The sequence below is a fragment of the Triticum aestivum genome, chromosome 2A (assembly GCF_018294505.1).
Source record: "Triticum aestivum cultivar Chinese Spring chromosome 2A, IWGSC CS RefSeq v2.1, whole genome shotgun sequence".
NCBI classification, from domain to species: domain Eukaryota; kingdom Viridiplantae; phylum Streptophyta; class Magnoliopsida; order Poales; family Poaceae; genus Triticum; species Triticum aestivum.
In genome coordinates, this window is record NC_057797.1 from 729,941,222 (window position 1) to 729,962,113 (window position 20,892).

At 45.5% G+C, this 20,892-nt stretch overlaps 1 protein-coding gene across 1 annotated transcript; it reads left to right on the top strand.

Moving 5' to 3' along the window:
- Window positions 1–1,157: 1,157 nt before the first annotated feature.
- On the top strand, window positions 1,158–1,932 carry LOC123186263 (auxin-responsive protein SAUR19-like). The gene has a single exon (XM_044598048.1). The coding sequence runs from the start codon at window positions 1,208–1,210 to the stop codon at window positions 1,643–1,645; it is 438 nt and encodes a 145-aa protein (XP_044453983.1). The 5' UTR covers window positions 1,158–1,207; the 3' UTR covers window positions 1,646–1,932.
- The last annotated feature ends 18,960 nt before the right edge of the window (window positions 1,933–20,892 follow it).

A 20,892-nucleotide genomic window follows, 5' to 3' on the forward strand; every position in this document is an offset into this window, starting at 1 on the left:
CTCCATCCAACAACCAGGGTTGTGCTATTGTCCATCTTCTTCCATGCGTCGTCCTGGACCCAACCCTAACTCCAAGCCTCTACCACCAGCCGCCCCGTATCCTCCCCTCACCCACCCACTCAAGGGTGGAGCCAGCCCAGTAGGCCATCCCAGGCCGCCTTTGTACACTGTAGTAGAGGTGTACAATAAACTTCTACAATATACACTGCGTTTGGGACTCATGCCCCAGGCCTGGGGCTTGGCTCTGCCCCTGCACCCACTCCCCCCTCATGACACACAGTAATGCGCTTGCCATCGCTCTGCAGGGGTGCAGCTACGTGTTGGCCAACACGTGCCTCGGCCCGCCTAGCCCAACAGGATGTGCACTCAGTTTTGGGCCGTGGAACTTCAGATCAGGAGTAATCTTTTCAAGTATGGCCAGCCGACCCGTCTAACCTTTTCCTTCAAGCTCCGCCATTGTCGCCATGGACATCCCTATTTTTTCCGGAAAAACGTCTTGACCTTTTCATCAACTTTCATGATAGTACAAGAACATCAAAAATAAAAATTACATCCATATCCGTAGACCATCTAGCGACGACTACAATCAGTGAAGCGAGCCGAAGGCGCGTCGCCGTCATGGCCTTGGCCATCCCTCTAACCCCACCCTCATGTATAGCGTCGACGATGGCCTCGCACCCGTCAAGTTTCAAACTCGCTCCCGCTTTCAACCTCGTGGCATCGCCAGCTTCCACTCGTACAGGGCTCACATTCACCGTGGAGTCCACGGCCGACCGCAGCTGATACACAAAACTTTTTTGGATACCAGGTGTTTAGCAAAACCGGAAAAAGATAGCGTACAATCTACGCAGAATCGCCTCCGAGAGACTATGCCTGTATCACGTGAAACAGAGAGTTGTAGAGATCGACCATACTACACTCTACTAGTACTAGCTTTCACCGGAAATGATACTAGAGCCCGCTTTACTGCAGTGCTAGTGCTATGCTACTGGTAGGTCTCACGTGCAAGACACACGACACACGTCCATGTCATCACGGGCTCACGGCGCGATGACGGTGCCACTCCTGCAATTTCCGCCAACTCCAGTGGCCGATCCCGAGCCCCGGCGCTATATATACGCTCCCCGTCCCGCTCTCCAAATGCTCCATCCCATCCAATCCGCAAGTTGAATCGTCGCTCGCTTCAGTCCAATCCGCTTCGTCAAGCATGTGCAAGGTCATCAACACCGTCCAGTCGCTCGCCTGGCTGCGCCGCGCCGTGCGGCGGTGGCGCTCCCGAGCGGCGGCCTCGGTGCTGCCCAACAACGATGTGTTGGTGCCGGCGGGGCACGTGGCGGTGCGCGTGGAGGGCCGCGGCGACGGGGAGTCCTCGCCGAGACGGTTCGTTGTGCCGGTGGCGCAGCTGAGCCACCCGGCGTTCTGGGAGCTGCTCCAGCAGGCGGAGGAGGAGTACGGTTTCCCGTCGGCCTCCGGCCCCCTCGCGCTCCCCTGCGACGAGGACCACCTCCGCGATGTCCTCCGCCGCGTCTCGTCCTCGGTCCCCAAGGATCGCGGCTGCTTCCGCCGCCGCGGTGCCATGGCGGCGCCGCACGATGACTCGCGGCCGCTGCTGCCGGGGGTGGCTTTGAAGAAGCTCGTCTCGTGATTAATCGTAGGTCGATCGTTCGTTCGTATAAGCGGGATAGCCGTGCTCATTTGCTCCTTTTCATGCAAGCCGAAAGCAGCAGCCAGCAGTAGTACAACTACGGTCACGCGCGCCCATGCCGCGGCGCCGTGCCATCCAGGGCGCAGAGTGCGCGCGCTGAAACCGGGCAAAACTGTTACACTGACAAATCGCCCCGATGCTACTGGACTATCACCCCATCAGTCGAGTTGGCATCTTATAAAATGTACATATTTTCTTGTCCTAAAGATTAAGGCCCTGTTCGGAGACCCGCCACTCCACCACTTCGTTCCCGGAGTTGGAGTCAAAAAGCACGGAGCTGGGAAAGAGATGCTCCAGCTCCTCGTGTTTTTAGGAGTTGGAGTGACTCCGAACAGGGCCTATATATTTGTGTCCTATTTGCAGATCTGTTGGCTGTATCCTGGAGGGTGGAGGGAAAGGTAGTCACCTGCACACAACCAGCTAAAAAAAATCACAACACACACGCACACTCACTCGTACGAACTTATACTTGGTTCATTAGGTTTCAGTCTTACTAGAAACTAACGCGTGCTTTACTGCGCCATTTTTCAGTCCTGAGGTTCACATTTCCCCCTCTTGCAGGCGTATTGTTAGCCTTAATGCAACCTACAGCAGATTTGGGATCTGAAATTAAAAAAAAAACATCTACCAATTCAGAAAAGAGCTACAACTAAAAATTCAGAAAGAAGAGAAGAGGCAGGACATCTCTGGATTAGTCTAGCTCTGCCTTTGCCTGCACCATTGGTTACCATGAGCAAAGATAACTGAAGTTGCTAGGAGGGTCCTTCAGTATCTATCTCAAATACATTCATGCAGTAAGCAGGCTCCACAGACACCATATCTGATCTAGATTAGGCATCCCCAGGCTAAATTACCACTCGGACAACACCAGGCTGAATTACTACTCGAACAACCTTGTTCAAAGAACTAAAATTAAATTGTAGCACATATTCACAAAAATTCTGAAAATATGCATGGGTGAACTTAACTAAACGGAAATGAAATCAAGCTTCTCTATAGACATCACACATATATCGCAGGACCTATCGCAGGGGATGGAACTTCTGAAGCTCACACTCTGAATTACTGCAAGCTAGACACCGTGGTTAGCTAGATCGACATGCTGTGCTCGACACCAATTTGACGCCTCTGCGTAGGATAGCAACAATAATAAATATAAGCACAAATGGCAGCAGCACAATCTCTATATATGAGCAAGCATAGATATATAGCAGCAGCATTTGAAGCCTCAATAATTATAAACCGCGGTAGCACAAACTTTGTATAATCAGAAAACACAGATTGCAGCAAAAAGTACAAATAGACTCCCAATCTCTTGCATCTTACTCTCAGTATCTCAATGATCTATGTGTCAATCATCTCACTCTCAATCTCTCATCACCTAGCACAGCACACGCACATGCACGCACAACCCCAGCCCCAGCGCGCTGATGTGGCTCCTGCACCACCAGTCCACCACCGTGCCGGCCATGACACCATCGCCCCGCCTCGGGCCGCACTCCCGCCGGCCCGTCCCACCGCCGTTCACCATCCCCCGGTTGTGCCTCCTCCAATGGCGGTCAAGCCTGCGCTGGCCGCCACATCCCCTCAATTTCTTTGCACCCAGGTGATCCTTTCTCTCTCGCTCGCGTTCTCAGGTACACACAGTACAGAGAACGCGACATGGGCTAGAGATAGCAGAGAAAAGGACGGGCTGGGAGAAGCGGTGCGACGCCGGCGCTAAGCCTAGGGGCTAGGGCTCGCCGGGGAGGTCGCCCCGGGCTAGGGTTAACCATGGGGGCGATTGCTTGCCGGAATGTCTAGGCGGTGGCGAGCAATCGACGGAGGTGAGAGAGGCAAGGATGGGTCGGCGATGGCGGCGACAATGGAGAAGTGGACATGATTGGAGGTGGCGGTGGCGACTGCGGGGAGAGATGGGGATAGGAGCGGACGAGAGAGGAGGGCGTGCAAGGCTTGCTGATCTTTCGCCTGTGTTCTTTCCCACGACAGAAACAGAGCACACACTTACAACTGGGCCCACACGCATTTCTCCTAACCGTGCAAGGTCGTACAACTCTGTCGTGACAGATTGAGCCATGCCGCTTTTACCGAGCCGAACAGTAAAGAATTCTCCTGCTGCAGGGAACCAACAGGGAAAAGAAGCGAACTTAGAACTTGCAACCTCTCACGTCGCAGCATTTTTTGGGAGCTTGGTAACTGGATAGATACTTGGTACTCTGATGTGTTCATTGATAACTTGTTCTTAGAAAAAGTCTGGTCTTGCCCGAAAGAACTAGTGATTGGTGGCTCCTGAGCTCAAATGAGCTCGGAATGAACAGTAAATTCCAAAAGAATGAAAATAAGTTCAAAAAAAACAAACTTTTTATGGAAAACTTTAACAAATGTTTTGAGTGCTTGCAAAATTTCACCGTGGAATGACATTCGTGGAAGCCGTGCCAAAAATAACAAAATCAGCACTTCAAGATGCTTTTGAAAATAACACTCTTGGATCATCAACTTTTTTTGCCACGACTTCCACGGATGTCCTTCCATGATGTAATTTTACAAGCACCCAGAACCTTTGTCAATGTTTGTCACAAATAAATTTTAGAACTTTTTTTATTTGTTTCAGAATTTACTGTCATGAGCTCGAGCTGAGAAACATCACGTCCGCTGCAATAGCTGCTTCATTGTCTCTTGAGTGTCCTGATTTGCGTTGGTAAGACATGGAGACGACACGTGGCTATGGGTAACCGCGATCCTATGTTACAATGTGTCTTTGCAGAGGCAGTGCGTGGTGCACTGTTTGGCCTGATGATGGCAGATTGGCCATAGCGATGGAGTGACAACTCTGGGTGCATTGTCTCGAGACCATTGGCCATGTCGAGGTTTACCACTGATGTACACTTGCATCGGAGGGGGTCGTTGGATCGTCTCTAATACGAGATTCTGGCAGCACAAGCTTTCCTCACCCTCTAATCCGCACCACTTGTGAATCGACGGATGTTCTTGGCTTCATAGATCACTCTGGGTGCCTGGTTGTTTGCCTAGTGTGTCCAAGTTCCCCAGTCACGTGGCTGGGCCCACTTCTAAATCGTGCGCACTTGCATCTTCTTCGTTAGTTTAATGACTGCTCGGCGAGGATAATGGTTGCAATTTTCTATTATTTTTATTATTATCCTCTGCCTTCACATAACTTTTGTCTTATATGACTTGGCTCTTTCTTGGTGTGAGACTTGTGTGTATGCATCAGTGTTGGATGTGTGGATCCTAATGGTGTAGAGGTCGGATGTGTCTTCTTTGTGTTTTGTATCACTTGATGCTTCATGATGAGTTAATAAAGAACATCCTTACAAATAAATGGGATGGTATTCTATCAATAAAAGATAATGATATGGGTTTCTAAACGAGATATGCACCAAAATGGGTATGATGCACTAGATACGAATGCTTTATCATTTACAATTAATTTTTATATTCATAGATGTTAGTCTTTTCAAAGTTGAGGCTTTTTCAACTTTGTAGGAGAGAGACAATAAATATCTTCAAATTCTTTGAAAATTTTGTCTCCCCATCCACATTTCCAACTTGATTGAGGATTGGCCGCGCTTAATTGACATGAACATTGACTCCTGGGCCAACTTTCACTCGGTTAAGGATTGGTTGTGTTCCGATATTCATCTCTAGAACATCCAGGGGCATGACATATTGTGCGTGCTAGTTTGTTAGGAAATATGGATTGAAAAACCGCGAGATCCTTTTGAAATAATTTCATCCAAGTTACCAAACATTGGTACAAAGATTTAACTAGAAGACGTGGATAGATTATTGCTAGGGATAAACACTCGACCTATGCCATACATCGAGAGTGTACCTTTTCGTTTGTTTTTGAGCCTTCGGAACATCCTTATCTAGCATGAAACACACCCCGACAGTAAGCACGATGGCAAAATTTCATTTTCAGCAATATTTATTCACAATAAAATATAACTAATATTGTATGAAAATTCATATAATAGGAACACCATTATCATTTGGTAGAAGTATATGCAGAAGAATCTAATTTGAAGTGAAGATAAAAACACTCATCTCTCTACAATTTTTATTGGTACAATAATTATTCGTCAATGGGAATATAATGGCTACAAAAACAAATTAGATAGTGTCTAGATAATTAGACTACGAGGAATACTACTGGTCTTCACATTTCTAAGAAATCATTCGATTACTTATGAGAAAAAATCAATTAAAAATCACTCATCCACACATAATACTCATCTATTGGCAAACTGAAATATACGACTTTGTCTGGAAACCCTTCTCCATAGTGTTAAGGATGAGTCATGAGATGTTGGTATTTTGGGAAAGGTGCTGACGGTGAAACTGACGAATAAAATGATCTTCCTCTAGAATTAACGTATGGCCTCGTATGGTGCCCAAATTAGTAATATGAAATAGTTTTTATCATGTTCTATTATTTCTTTTTATGTCAAATGGGAAATATCTAGACTCCACCGTTATGTTTTATAATTTTCATAACCTACAACACGCATCTGGCATGAAAAACACCCTTTAACATTACATTTGTAGAAAACACCAATTAATCTTAACATAAATCTTATTAAGATTTATTTTGAAGAAGACTCCATCTTTCTTCTTCTTATGCATTTCATGCAATAAGGCCACACCTATTTTACTTGTTTCAACAATAACTTGATTATTATTAATGTTAGTAAATTTGAAATAACACATTAAGATGAAAAATCGACCTATAATGTTGAATTTTTCTAGCATCTACACATTTAGGATTAAGAGTGAGAATTCCATAATTAAAATTTTGCGATATCCAATCTACCATGGTGAATTCATGGAAAAGGTAAATGAAGATCATAATAAACTAGAGACCAAAATTTCTCATAAAACTCAATAGGTAGTGCATCGGGATGAGGAATTCTATTATGTTGCATTTGGGAAACACCAGCTTTTATTTATTACAAACTAAAAACACTACAAAGAAAAGATCTATCAGCATAATCTAGAGCACATGGCATAGGGTAATCTAGAGATATGTTTAAAATTGTATCAACGTCACAATAAATAGACCGTTTAGTACGGGTGGTTCGCTGTCTACAAAGAACACAATAAATAGATTATCCCATATCCAAAAATATGTTTTTTTATTGTATCAGCAGAACATTCTATAGAACATTTCATATCCATTCAAATGGATTTTTTGTGAGGAAACTTTTTATATATTCATCAGCCAAGACAATACAAAGAACACATAAATAACAAAAATTGCGTCCATGTCGGCAGGGCACCAAGGGACAACTAGAAACATTGAAACAAGCTTAAGGTGTGGCGCCGTCATCGTCCCTCCCTCACTGGAGTCGGACCAAACTTTTTGTAGTAGATAGTCAGGAAGTCGTACTGCTAAGCCCCCACAGGACCAGCACACCAAAACAGCAACCGTCGCCAATGAGTAGATCGAAAGGATCTAATCCATAGACACACGAATGAAGATGAACAAAGATTGGATCCAAGCAGATTCACCGAAGTCCAACATCGATCGAATCCCACAAGATACGCAAGACACACACCTCGACATGTCATTGGACGATGCTGGACACATAATAGAATGGCGGCTAGGCCGGCATAACCTTATTCCATCTTCAGGAAGCTGCCACTGCCTCAACTTTCTAAGCAGCACACAAACCCTAAACGAACTCACAAAAATACCTAAAAGCGAAGCCAGCCTGCCGGCAAGGGCCAGGGTCCACCGCACCTCCGTGACCCTAGGACCACCGGAGACGAGGCAGACCGGCCGAAGGGAACGGAACCGTAAACTTTTTCTTTCTTCGGAAGGAGGTGGGTGATGCCTTCCACACCTTGGATTTTTGTGCCATCCAAATGGATTTGTAAGGGGCACACCAAAAGCTTGGATCATCGGATAGACTCAATATGGGAATACAAACCAAGCTGAAACTGTGCTCAGCCGTGAAGTGGCAGCAAAGAGTTGAAAACGTGGAGATTTAGTGGAACTACACAAAAAAGCTGTTTTTCTCTTTGGGTGGCCAGACGGACGCAAAATGTCCATTTGTGCCAACCGGTGTGCCAGTGCACGCTACACGCGCAACACATATTAGGTTTATCTTTATCCTTTTCTGATTTATGGTTGCCGAAAGTCCATTCCATTAATTAAACTAAAAATTAGATAAACCCTAGATCTAACTAGGGTAGACGCCGGAGCACGTGGTGGCGCTGCAGCCTACTGCTCATCCTCATCGCCGACGAGGTCAATGTAGGTTGGAGGTGACCATGGCCACGCTGGTGCCGGTGGTAGCGGTGGCCCTACCATCGGTGTACACGATGGCGTAGATGGCGCCTCCTGCGTCTCGTGTTGCTGCTCCTACTGGCGCTCCTCTGGCTCTAGCATCCCTGGTAACATGGAAGTCCACGTACACGTCCGCCCAACTAGTCCATGTAGTGGCCACATCTCTGTCTCCGGCGTAGGGACGGGCACGGTTGCCTCCATCATCGATGCCTGGAGCGCCAGGGGCAGGTCAGGCCAGAGCGCGAGCTCAGCCAGCTCTAAGGCCTCGTTGGCTTGCTTGAGCGCCTCATCGTCCTCGTCCACGGTACCCCTCGGCTGCTCGGGAACTGGAGCACACGCCCACGGCGGTGCTAGAGCACAACATGTTGACATGGAGGCCGCATAAGAGCAGGACAACCTCATTGCAGGAGGATGTGTGGGATCGTTGGGGCGGGCTGGAGGGCGTTACAGGCTACCAGCTGACGCGTCAATGCCCTGCCACGACTGTGTTGGAGGCCGCAAGCCAATGTGTTGATGCTTTGCCAGGGCTGGTTTCCTGCCGCTCCCTCGCTTTTAGGAGGATGCTCACCACGCCACCTACGTCGAGGCCGCTGCCCCTGGCATAGTCTTTGAGGATACCACCACAGGACGATCATTGGCATCGGAGAGGGAGCGCACCATCTGGGCCGACTTAGAGGTGTCACACGAGGCAACACATGGGATGCGTGTGGAGAGGATAACACCGTTTGGGACAAGCCCCCGCTGACCAAGCGGCCCTTGACCTGAACATCGGTGTGTGGCCAGTATGGGATGAAGGCGTTCTCGCCCAAATACCGTGCTGAAAGGGACCATGGCCGTGTCTACCGTGATGCTCATATCCCCTAAATTTCTCACTCCGGAAAAAACCATGTCGGACCATCCTTCCGCCACGCTTACTCCTTGGCCCGGCGTCCACTACTAATATATTATATATGTATGAAAATGTCACTTATGGACATTTCCCCCCTAACTATAGTTGGTACATCTTCTATATCTAAATAGCGAGCCCCCACTAACAAATTTCTCTCAACATGCAAGCATGCCACCTCATTATTCAACATACATAGGAAAGGCCCACCTCAACATGCAGCTATGCATATTAATAATCCACTTCAACATGCAAACATGCATGCATGTAAAATTCCATTCTATTATGGTATTAAATTTAATTCTTATATCATTTTTAAAACTATTATTTCAAATATTCATGTTCCATATAACCAAAATCTCACAAAAATACTGCAAAATATTCCCGCAATGCGAACATGCATGCATGTAAAATTCCATTCTATTATGGTATTAAACTTAATTCTTATATAATTTTAAAAACTATTATTTCAAATATTCATGTTCCAGATAAACAAAATCTCACTAAAATACTGTAAAATATCCCCGCAACAACGTGCGGGGCATCATCTACTATATGTAAAAGCAACAAAATTTGCCCCTCCCTCCTACTAATTATGTTTGAAAATTTCGCTCATCTACATTTCTCTCCCTGTGTTAAGAACTTTTTGCGGGTGGGAGACTTTTTTTTGCTATCTTGTTCGAATTTAGCATTTAAACCTCTCCAATTCACCATATGAGTATTGACCAAAAAGAAGGATAAATTATGGAGGCTGCAAATGACACCTTTGAGTTTGTGCGACGTCTCGGGAGCCTCCAAAAATTATGAGGCATCCTTTGTATGTGTTTTGAAGGTTGCGAATGTAACTGACTCTACTAGAGTTGCTCTTAGATCAGTAGCAATTGTTGCTCCTCTTTTGATTGTAACACTGTGGAGTTCTCAGACCGAAGAAAAGGACGCAACCACTTCATTCCCATCCACAGGGACACGAGAAAAACAGAGAAAGGAGAAAGAAGCAAAGTACTGGACCGAAGTCCCACCCCTGCACCCACCCCGGCGTCGCCAACCCTAGGCGCACGGGGGCGACCACGCCGTTGGCCCTAGGCCCCCTCCCCTCACCTCCTCCGTCCTACCGCCGCCTGAGGTCTCACCGGCGAAGCCTGGCCTATGATGGATGCGGCGGGGCCTTATCCCTCGCGTGGTGGTGGCATTTTTTTCGGGCGGCGACGGCGCATCGTTCAATGGAGATCTGACGGCAAGGAGCGACGGGATCCTAACGACATGCGTGACGGCGGCGTTAGCGGAGGCGCAACCTCCCCGCGGCGGAGTCGCCCCTGTGGCAGCGTCCGAGATTGCCGATCTGGTCTTTCCCAGATGGGCTTGGGCGGGCCAGCGGCTCCGGTGTGCATCTACAGGCGAGCGTGGTGGGCCCGACGGCGCCGGCTGTAGGCATCATGGTGGTGCCATGGCCGGCCAGGCGGCGGCGGCCTGGATCCCTTTCGTCCAGTCCCCAGCAGAGATGGCGGCAGTCCATGCACTAGATGCTTGAGGGAGGATCTTCGAACAGATCTGGGTGAAAACCTACTTTCGGCTAGCTGCCAAGGCCGGCGGTGGCGGCGCTGTCTGCGTCGTTCCGTTCTTGAAATCATCGTCATGGAGAAGTTCAAGGCCACTCTATGCTACCTCCGGGGGAAACCCTAGATCAGTAGATCCGATGACGACGGCGCTATGGTGTCGTTTCCTTCTTGGGGGCGTCATGCGTGGAGGTGTACGCGGACCGAGGGACCGGTGGAAGGCTTTTTGGTGGAGCGGTGCTTCAGCTTACACATTGATGGCGGCGGATCTCGGCGGCATGGCGCCGTGCAGACTCGACGTCTGATGCGCGGAGATGGACTCGCGCAGGGAGGTGGCGCTGTCTGGCATCGTGGTGGCGTCGACGGCAGGTAGACCGGGCAAAGTTGATGCAGCAGTACAACACTGAAAATGGATTGGTGGCAGGTGGCTGCGGCGGCCTCATATCCGGCAGGCGTCCTGGTTGAGAAGTGCGCCGGACTAGTGGGTACCCCATACCCGGCAGGTGTCCTGTTTGGGACCTCAGATTTTAGATGGTAGGTTTGGTTGCGAGGTCTGTTTGGTGTTAGGCCCAGACTATCAGCATCCCTTCATCAACTAGATAGGAGTAGTGACAGATGTTGCCTAGACGGTGGCTTTAGTCTTAGTGTTGTATGACTTTATAAGGTTTTGTGTGAATAATTAATAAAGTAGTTGCATGCATCGTCCAAATGCAGAGGCCGGGGATCCTCCTCCTTTTCTGAAAAAACCGAACCGAAGTCCCTGTCCCTCGCCCGGCCGGGGTGTGAAGCTCAGTGAAACCAGCGAATCCGCACACGGTTTTGGGGGTGCCACGGTCGGTAAATTTTCGTGTTTTGACCCTTTTCTGAAACCTATTCGAGATTTGACTCTAGTTTGAATTTTTTTAAGATCTGACATTTTGCTACCGTCAGAGTCCATGTCGTTAGGGTCTAACAGCCTACCGCCAGGGACTTTGGTGGTAGGAAACATCGCTACCGCCAACCAGGCTGGCGGTAGCCTGCACAACCCTACTGCCAAGGTGCTTGACGGTAGGCACGAGCACGCACTGTGTTTAATACTTAGGAGGTTTTTGACGGCAGGGTATGCAACCCTACCGCCAGGGACCTTAGCGGTAGGCTGTTATACCCTACCGCCATGGTCCCTGGCGGCAGCAAAAGTGTAAGATCACGATTTTTTTTTAAATTAGGGTCAAATCTCGAATAGGTTTTAGAAAAGGGTTAAAACACGAAATTTAGCCGCCACGGTCACTCAGTCAGGTGAGGCACGCGGCGACGGTACGACGCGAGCGCGCGGCCAACCGTGATCTTGTGTGCTGTCCGAGAGCGCGCGCGCGCCCATCTCATGTGCAGCGCCCTCGCGCTGAGGCAACCCCAGCCGCCATCACACAGGCACAGCGCGCGTGGCCGTCACACGCACACACCGGCAAAGATCTCGTTACGAGGGCGATCGATCACGAACGCGGGCCCTGGGCAGCAGTACGCCCCCATGCCCCTGCCCGGCTGCCCGCGGCGCCGTGCCATCCATGGCTTCGGGCACGCACGTAGCGCGGGTCTCTGTATGCGCGCGCCGAAACCGGGGTAAGACTTTCCGGGCTGCTGACAAGACAGACGGAGCTGGAGGTCGCGCCGATCAATGCGCCACGCCACTCCATTCGTCAATGTGATATTGCACATCCACCCCTTTCGTCCCATAATCACGCTCTCTGTAGAGACGCAGCAGCCGTACGTGGCAAGACAAAACTGGAGAAGATGGGGGCTGACGTACGTGCCGCTGCCGAGGGCGTGCCAATGATAGCGTCGTTTTCAGGGCTGGGTTCTTCCGGAAGAAGGGGCGGTCATGTCGCCGCTCCATGTCCATGCCTGAAGAACGTGACCGGAGGGTAGGCTAGTCTCACGGAACAGATCGATACACCGGCAGGCCCGCCGGCTGGTATTTGCAAATCCGCTGCGTGCTTGATGCTGACGGGGGGCGGCGGAATTGGATAGCAGTAACGGTGTAGCTCGTGTTCGTATCTTATCATGTGCTGTCGATGGCGAGGGCTCAACTGTATGAGATGTCGAACGAACCCCCTTTTGGTATCACGTACACGCGGATCTTTCTATCTTATCTACTCAGCCCAAGTATGTACGTCCAACTAGATTTCGCATGATCGGTTTGAAGACTACTATGAGTTTTTTTTTTTTTGAGGGGGAAGGCTACTATGAGGTTTATGGACTGTTTGCGCCCATTAACGCCAAGTTTCCCCCCACATTTTCCCGCAAGCTCCCAGGTTTTCGCCCCATGCGCCGCCGCGGCTATAAGAAGATCATCGTCGTGGCCGAATAACTCACAAAGCTCTAGTTTGAACACCACCGCCTACAGCCTCCACATCCACCTCCCTCTCCGTAGCCATGGCCGAATAGCCCAAAACACAATCTCTACTTCCCTCTCACCGTCGCCATACCTCTTACCCCGTAGCCGGACTGGGTGCCGCTCTCGAAGGAGGAGTGGATCCTGGACGAGGCGGCGGCAGCAGCGGCGGTCCTGAGGAGAAGCCCGACCTCATCACCGAGGAGGAGGGGGAGGAGTGCCTTTATGAGCTGAAGGGCACATATGGCGGCTGTCGAGGAAGTGGTCGAGGGGAGGTATTGTAAGCACTCATTGAGTGTGTGCAAGTTGATGCAACATGATAAAATAAAAAGACATGGAGGCCGCATATGGTGATTCCATGTTTGAGCATGGCGGTCTGGAGCGCGCTCTATTTTTCATATGGCGACTCCGCTAGAGTTGTTGTAATAGATGGCATGGCTGGGGTTTTGCACACATGGGAGCTTCATAGGAAAGAAATGAAAGGAGTAAGGAAAAAGTGAAAATAAAATATAAACAAATAAATAGTCATAAAGTAAGAGAAAAGTTCATCAAAATCATAAAATGCATAAATAAAAACTAAGAGTAAATAGTCAAGAACTTTTAGAGGAATGTAGGAACTATTCAAATTTAAATTGCAAATCAAGAAAAGTCACACATAATTGAATCTTAGTGAAAATCACCATCTCTTAATCATTATCATTTCTAAATTATGTATGACTCTTCTCGAATTTCCATTTTTAACAGATATTCATGGTTACTGCTGTTTATATTTTCTGTTCTTTAAGGTTCGGCTTTCAATATATTTCCTGGGTATTAATTTTGTATGGACATGTTATAGGATTTCGTTTTGTTGGGAGTTCATTTTTTTTTACTTTAATAAAAAAATCCTAATCTGCTCCTCAAATAGTTTTGTGAATTCTTTTAGATAATTGGGCTGCCATATTTGTGGAACATGTTTCACGCTGCGTCTTGAGTCATACTGTTTTGATTGAGGCATGACACGGTTTAAAAGATTGAAGGTACGCCCTTCGATCCAAATAATTGACGCAGCCTCTATAGAACCTCTTGTATAGAGGTTGCGTCAATTATTTCGGATCGAAGGGAGTACTCCCCCATTCCCTTATACAAAGCCACAAACTTAGATTACAGGTATCATGGTAAAATATAATGACTTCTTTGCAAGCCAGCTTTTTTTTCATCATTAATACACCGCATGCATGTAAGAAAGGAATGAGAAGAAAGTAGCTAGTCATTATGACTACATGGCTCCTCGTCCTCCTTGTCCCATCCCTGCTTGGCTCCACGGTAGATGTTGTAGATGCCTTGCTTATGGGCATCGTGCTGCTGTTTGCAGAGATCCGTTGCGGTGCTCCCGTTGTTTGGAGAATGGTCATCGTGCACGTGAATGTCGCAACCCCTGGCGTCCACTGAGCTCACTATCATGCCTTGATGTGCCGCATGTGTCCCGCCTCGCCGCCGTGCATCGTGTTGCTCCTGCTTCATGTGAGGGTTCGGTGAGATCCACACCCCCTTCCAAGGTGATTCACCGTGGGTCTTGGGCGTCTGTTGTCTCTGCTGCTGCTGGCTCGGCAACCCCGTCCAAGATGATGTTGCAGTCCGCACTGGCTGATCAGACTGCACTGTTGCATGGTTGTGTGGCGCGGGTTTAGAGCTTTCTGGAATGAGCGGAGGTTGCTCTGAGTAGACTATCCCTTGTGCCGGCTCTGTTGCAGACCACTCTGACGTCACATTCTCATTGTGCGGCCGGTGTTTGCTCCACGGAAGACAGGGGTGAGGAGTTGTATGGCTCTTTCTCCCCTCGTGTTGGAGTCTCATCGTCGGTGCCTACCTCTCCTCCTATGGTGTCTTCCACTGAGGGCGAGTCCATCGCCGTGCTTGTGGCTCCCGTGCTGCAGATCATGCCCGAGCTTAGGGAGTTATGCATGAGTCTATCAGTGGAGCATACGAAGGTGGACATGTCGGCGGCCTCAATTGAAGGACAAGTTTCGCCTCTGTCAAGTGAGCTGCTGGAGGTCCCTTTGGTTGATGATGCTAAAGGGAAGGCAGCTGCAATTTCATGATGGTAGTCCTCAGTGCTTCGTGTTGTCCACACAGCTTTGGTCTTTTGAGTTGTAGACGCGTTGTTGTGTGTTGTGTGTTGTTGTTGTTGTTGTTGTTGTTGTTGTTGTTGTTGTTGTTGTTGTTGTTGTTGTTGTTGTTGTTGTGTGTTGGGAGCATTTGGCGGACCGTCTACGTGGTCGTGAGAGTGAATCGCTTCTGAAGTGTCACTTTTGTATTGGTTTTCGTCCGGTTTTCCGTAAATTAACTGGGCAATTCTCTTCTTTTTAATTAATCGACGAGGCAATCCTTTGCCTCCGTTTCCAAAAAAATTATGACTACATGCATGCAAGTATTAAACAAGTTGCTATTATGTGAAAACATCATTAGTTTTTGCTTCGGTTACTGTTATTGGCCTTACATAGATGCAAAATGTATTTTTCATAGTAGCCTTGTATAAGGGAATGTAGGGAGTACAAAACATCTAGCTTTGAAGTTGTGGGGGAAATCAACCCGGTTTATATTAGTTGCTTGACAGATGAGATTACAGTTTGCGCGCGCGCGCGCGCACACACACACACTCTTACACATCGCCTATTGGATATTGACGCCATGGAGTCTCAAGATTGACGATGTCACCGGTGGCACCTCACTGTCAATAGGAATGTCATCTCCGATTGAAGTATATTACTACTTAATAACACATAAATTATGTCAAACATGGATTTCATCTTTTGTGGACCGAGGGGAAAACATATGCTTAACCCCAGGGCTTCCCTGTTTAATAGGCATGCATATTATGCCTGTAGTGCAGTTTACCATGCCCTAAACATGTCTCACTAATTCGCACTTAAAAGAATAATTGATCGTGATCTTAAGATCTTGACAACAAAAGCTCTTATTATCACTATGTTTCCAACCCCTCCTAATCAAAACATACATATATTATATATTAATTAAATAACAATATGCGTTTTTTTTCGAGACACCATGCTGATCCACATCGTCCTAATTATTTCAACCATTGGATTTGCAATCTAATGGATGACATCCGTTAGATCTACATAAACATACCTCAACAGATTGTATGTGTTAGATTTACATAATTGTACCCAAACATATTACATCCTTTGGAAGGAGTTTTTCATGTCATATTATGTATATCTTCTCGTATTTTTGTCACGGTTTTTTGGAGGAATGTTTATGAAGATGACGATTCTACAATCAATGTGGAGATTAGGGGGAGTATTAGGGAATGATCAGATAATACCCACATATTGTAACCGGATGTGGTTTGCGTAAACGTCAACAACCGTCATCCTTTCTTCCCCACTCTCCCAAACATCGCATCCAATGTTTGTGCCTCTTCTGAAGATTTATAATGTACATCATCTTCCAGTAATAAAAAGTTTATGGCTCCTATTCGTTCACACTGTTTTACATCGGTAATATGAGAAACATGAGTAAACTTTACTGCCTAGAAACGACGATCCAAGTGCGTAGTCAAAGATCAACCATTTTGTTGCGTGGTTATTTTAATGGAAAAACGTCATTCCAATCATGACCTTATTATCACACCTCTCCAACCCCTCTTAATCAAGTTGTATATAATCTGAATACATCATTAGAAAATAGCGAAACAATTACATTAATTTTCATGGGGACCCAACCATCCAAATGCTTGTACATTTCCCATTGAATTTGCAGTTTTAATGGCTAGATGCATGGAAAGTATAGAAATAACTCTAGGTTTTGTCAAAAGATAGACATGTGTGCCTTGCTCATTGGACAACTCCACACCACTGCAATTTCGTTGATACGTCTCCAACGTATTTATAATTTTTTATTGTTCCATGCTATTATATTATCTATTTTGGACGTTTTATATGCATTAATATGTTATTTTATATTATTTTGTGGACTAACTTATTAACATAGTACCAAGTGTCAGTTTATGTTTTTCTCTTGTTTTTGACTTTAACAGAAAAGAAATATCAAAAGGAGTCCAAATGTAATAGAACTTTACGGTGATTTTTCTTGGACCATAAGAAACCCACGAGACTTGGAGAGGATACCAGAAGACCTACGAGGCGGACACAAGCCGTGGGGGCGCGCCCCCTGGCTTGGCCCCTTGTAGCCCTTCCAGCCCTAATCTTTGCGCTATAAATCCTCAAATATATTCCCCCCTACACTAGAGGGCACACCAAAAATACTTTTTCGCCGTCACAAGCTTTTGTTTCCGTGAGATCCCATCTTGGGGCCTTTTCCGGCACTCCGCCGGAGGGGGATTCGATCACGGAGGGCCTCTACATCAACCTTCCCACCCTTCCGATGAAGCGTGAATAGTTTACCAAAGACCTAAGGGTCCACAACTAGTAGCTAGATGGCTTCTTCTCCTCTTTGATCTTCAATACAATGTTCTTGGAGATCTATTCGATGTAATCTTCTTTTGCAGTGCGTTTGTTGAGATCCGATGAATTGTGGATTTATGATCAGATTATCTATGAATATTATTTGAGTCTTTTCTGAACTCTTTTATGCATGATTGAGATAGCTTAGTAATTCTCTCCGATCTATCGATTTGGTTTGGCCAACTAGATTGGGTTTTCTTGCAATGGGAGAAGTGTTTTGTGATGGGTTCAATCTTGCGGTGTCCTCTCCCAGTGATACTAGGGGCAGCGAGACACGTATTGTATTGTTGCCATTAAGAATAAAAATATGGGGTTTATATCATATTGCTTGAGTTTATCCCTCTACATCATGTCATCTTACTTAAGGCATTGCTTTGTCCTTATGAACTTAATACTCTAGATGCAGGCAGGAGTCGGTCGATGTGTGGAGTAATAGTAGTAGATGTAAGCAGGAGTCTGTCTACTTGTCACGGACGTGATGCCTATATTCATGATCATTGCCTTAGATATCGTGATAACTTTGCGTTTTTCTATCAATTGCTCAACAGTAATTTGTTTACCCACCGTATGCTTTATTCAAGAGAGAAGCCTCTAGTGAAACATATGGCGCCCGGGTCTATTTTCCATCATATATTTTTAGATCTATAAAACCAAAACCTAAAGTTACCTTGCTGCAATTTATTTATATTTACTTTATTTGCCTTTTACTTATCTTTTATATCTATCTCTATTAGATCTCACTCTTGCAAAAGTGACCTTGAAGGGATTGACAATCCCTTTTTCGCGTTGAGTGCAAGTGTTTGTTAGTTTGTGCAAGTGCATATATTGGAGACTTGCTTGTGCCTCCCACTGGATTGTTACCTTGGTTCTTAACTGAGGGAAATACTTATCTCTACTTTGCTGCATCACCCTTTGCTCTTCAAAGGAAAAAACAACGCAAGCTCAGGAAGTAGCAGTTGTTCATGCGAGAAGTTAAATTAATCCAATGAATACCTTGCTCTGTTCACATTGCCTATTTTTTGACAAAATTTAAATAATACTTCCTTTACTTTCACTAAACCTTGCCATAAGTGAGATTATCTAGATTTTTCCTTACGCAAGGAAAACGGGAAGTTCCTAATATATTTATTTCTAATAAGTTCATGCAAAATCTCATGGTCATTCTCAATCTTCCACAACAATTTACTAAGGAGATACATGTTCACAACATGTAATCTACTAACCCAAGCCCAGTACAATCCTCAGGCTGACACTCTTGTTGCCAATTAACTAGATGATATTTTCTCGATCCCTCATTTTCCTACCATAAGGGTTTGTTTGGTTTAATGCTAGACGCACGGACGATTACGGGCGCTTTACAGGGCATCCTTCTAACTAATCTCTCTGCCCCCCCTGATTTTCAGGGGGTGTGGGGCCGTTCCTCCCCCCAATCCTTAATTCTACTGGTCCATGTCAACCAATCCGTGAAACTCCGTAAAAGAAGCCCGTTGATGTAGCATTGCCGTATATGAAAAGTGGAGAAGTGGAGGAATAGCATGTTTTCTTTTGGAAGCACTGTTCATGCCTTTGGTTTAAAGGAATGGAGGGGAAGGACAATGGAGGCAAATGCCTTTGATCTCATTTTAAAAGAATAACGTAAGAAACTTACAATACACTTGGACTACCTCTTAGCTTTGCTACATACAAAGTACCAGATCAAAGTCTTTCATGACATAATTATATCCTGGTTAGACATTTTCATGTGTTTTGACTTTGATTTCGTCCTTTTTAGTAGTATTCCAATGTTTCCCTATTTATTTGAATTGAACATGCAATTTAACATTAATATTGTGCTTTCGATCCTCGACTTTGCATTAGTTATCGTTTTTATATTTTTCTAATCCGATGTTTACATAATCTCTCGAGCCAAAGATATTGTATGTGTTTTCCTAGAGAAATAAATATTTTTACTAGGGCCTCTAGAAAGTTTAAACATGATATCATATAGAAAGGACATTACTAAGACATGATTATAACAACACTAATCCGCCTCATATAATTTTTTTTCAACCAAGCCGATTATGTATTTTTCCTGCAACCTTCTCATTAGTACTTATTCAGTCTCTTTATTATCTTGAATAACAAACTCGAAAGAATGGCCACATATTGAAAAGATAATTGGCCATCTACATACGTAACATAGTTATATAATCCTTTATATAATTTTGAATTGTATTTTATCTTCACCAAATATTCAAGAGTTCATTATACTGGAAATCAAATTTTAAACGTAAGAGATACTAAAAAAAGACATAAATAATTTGAGATGCATAACACGATTAGTATTATCTTGAAACATGAAGATTTTGTTTGCATATTGCAGCTAGTCGATTTGCACTAAATTATTTAATAAATCTAGCAATAAACTTGATTTATTAATTAGCATTTATCTCATCTAACTGAAATATTATGCAGAATGTGCGACAAATAAGCACCTCATAAATATGTTTTCCTAGTTTGAAAAGTTCACAATTTGATAATTTAACATTACATTAATTTTACCGTGTTCATAATTATCATAACCCGGGATATGGATATAATAGGAAAAACTTTTTAACATACATTTGTAGGAAAGATGAATTAATCTTATCATAAACCTGCTCAAAATTTACTTTAAAGAAAATTAACGTATTTCTTGTTCTTATGCACCTCATCAACACTTCAGACGACAAGACCATGCCGTTTAGAATGTATCTAACATTGTTAGAACATTTTTTGTAAAGGAAAAACTCATTTATCAGCTTCCACAACAACTCTATTATTGATTACCTCTATAAAAATCTTTAATAAGAAGTTAAAAAAGAAAAAAAAATTGAACATTTAATATTGAATTTTACTAGCGTCTACACATAGAGGAACATGAGTGAGAATGCCATAACTAAATCTAGCAATATCAAATCTACCATTGTGAGTACAATTCTTGGAAAATATAATGAAGATCATGACAAATTGGAGGCTAAAATGTCTGATAAAACTCAATATGCGGTCCATCAGGATGAGGGATTCTATTATGTTTCATTTGGGAAACACCGGCTTTTATTCCTTCCAAACTGGAAAGCACGAGGAAGAAAAGATCTATCAGTACAATCTAGATCACAGGGCATAGGGCAATCTAGAGGTATCTTTAAACTGTATCGGCATCACAATCATCTTATTTTCCACATCCATCTAGACGGATTTGTCATGGACACACACACAGACCATCGGATAGACTCAAAATGGGAAATGCAAACCAAGCTCAAGCCGTGCCCGCTGAACCGTGGACAACGTATGCGGCGGAAAAGGAGAGGAAAACGTGGAGGTTTAGGAAGAAAGGGAACCAAGATCCTTGGCACGGCACACAAGACGCATGCGTTATATGGATTTAGACCGACCTACGACAGTGCATCCAGCTTCTTTCTTGCTGCATGTCGCCTTGCTTGCTTGCCCGGTTCAGTGGATTTGGGAGTGGGAGCTAGCTAGCGCCTTTAAGTTGGCTAGCCGTACCAACGAACAAACAGCATATGCCAATGGCGTACCGGACCATCGACGGTGCCTGGCGTACCGGACCATCGACGGT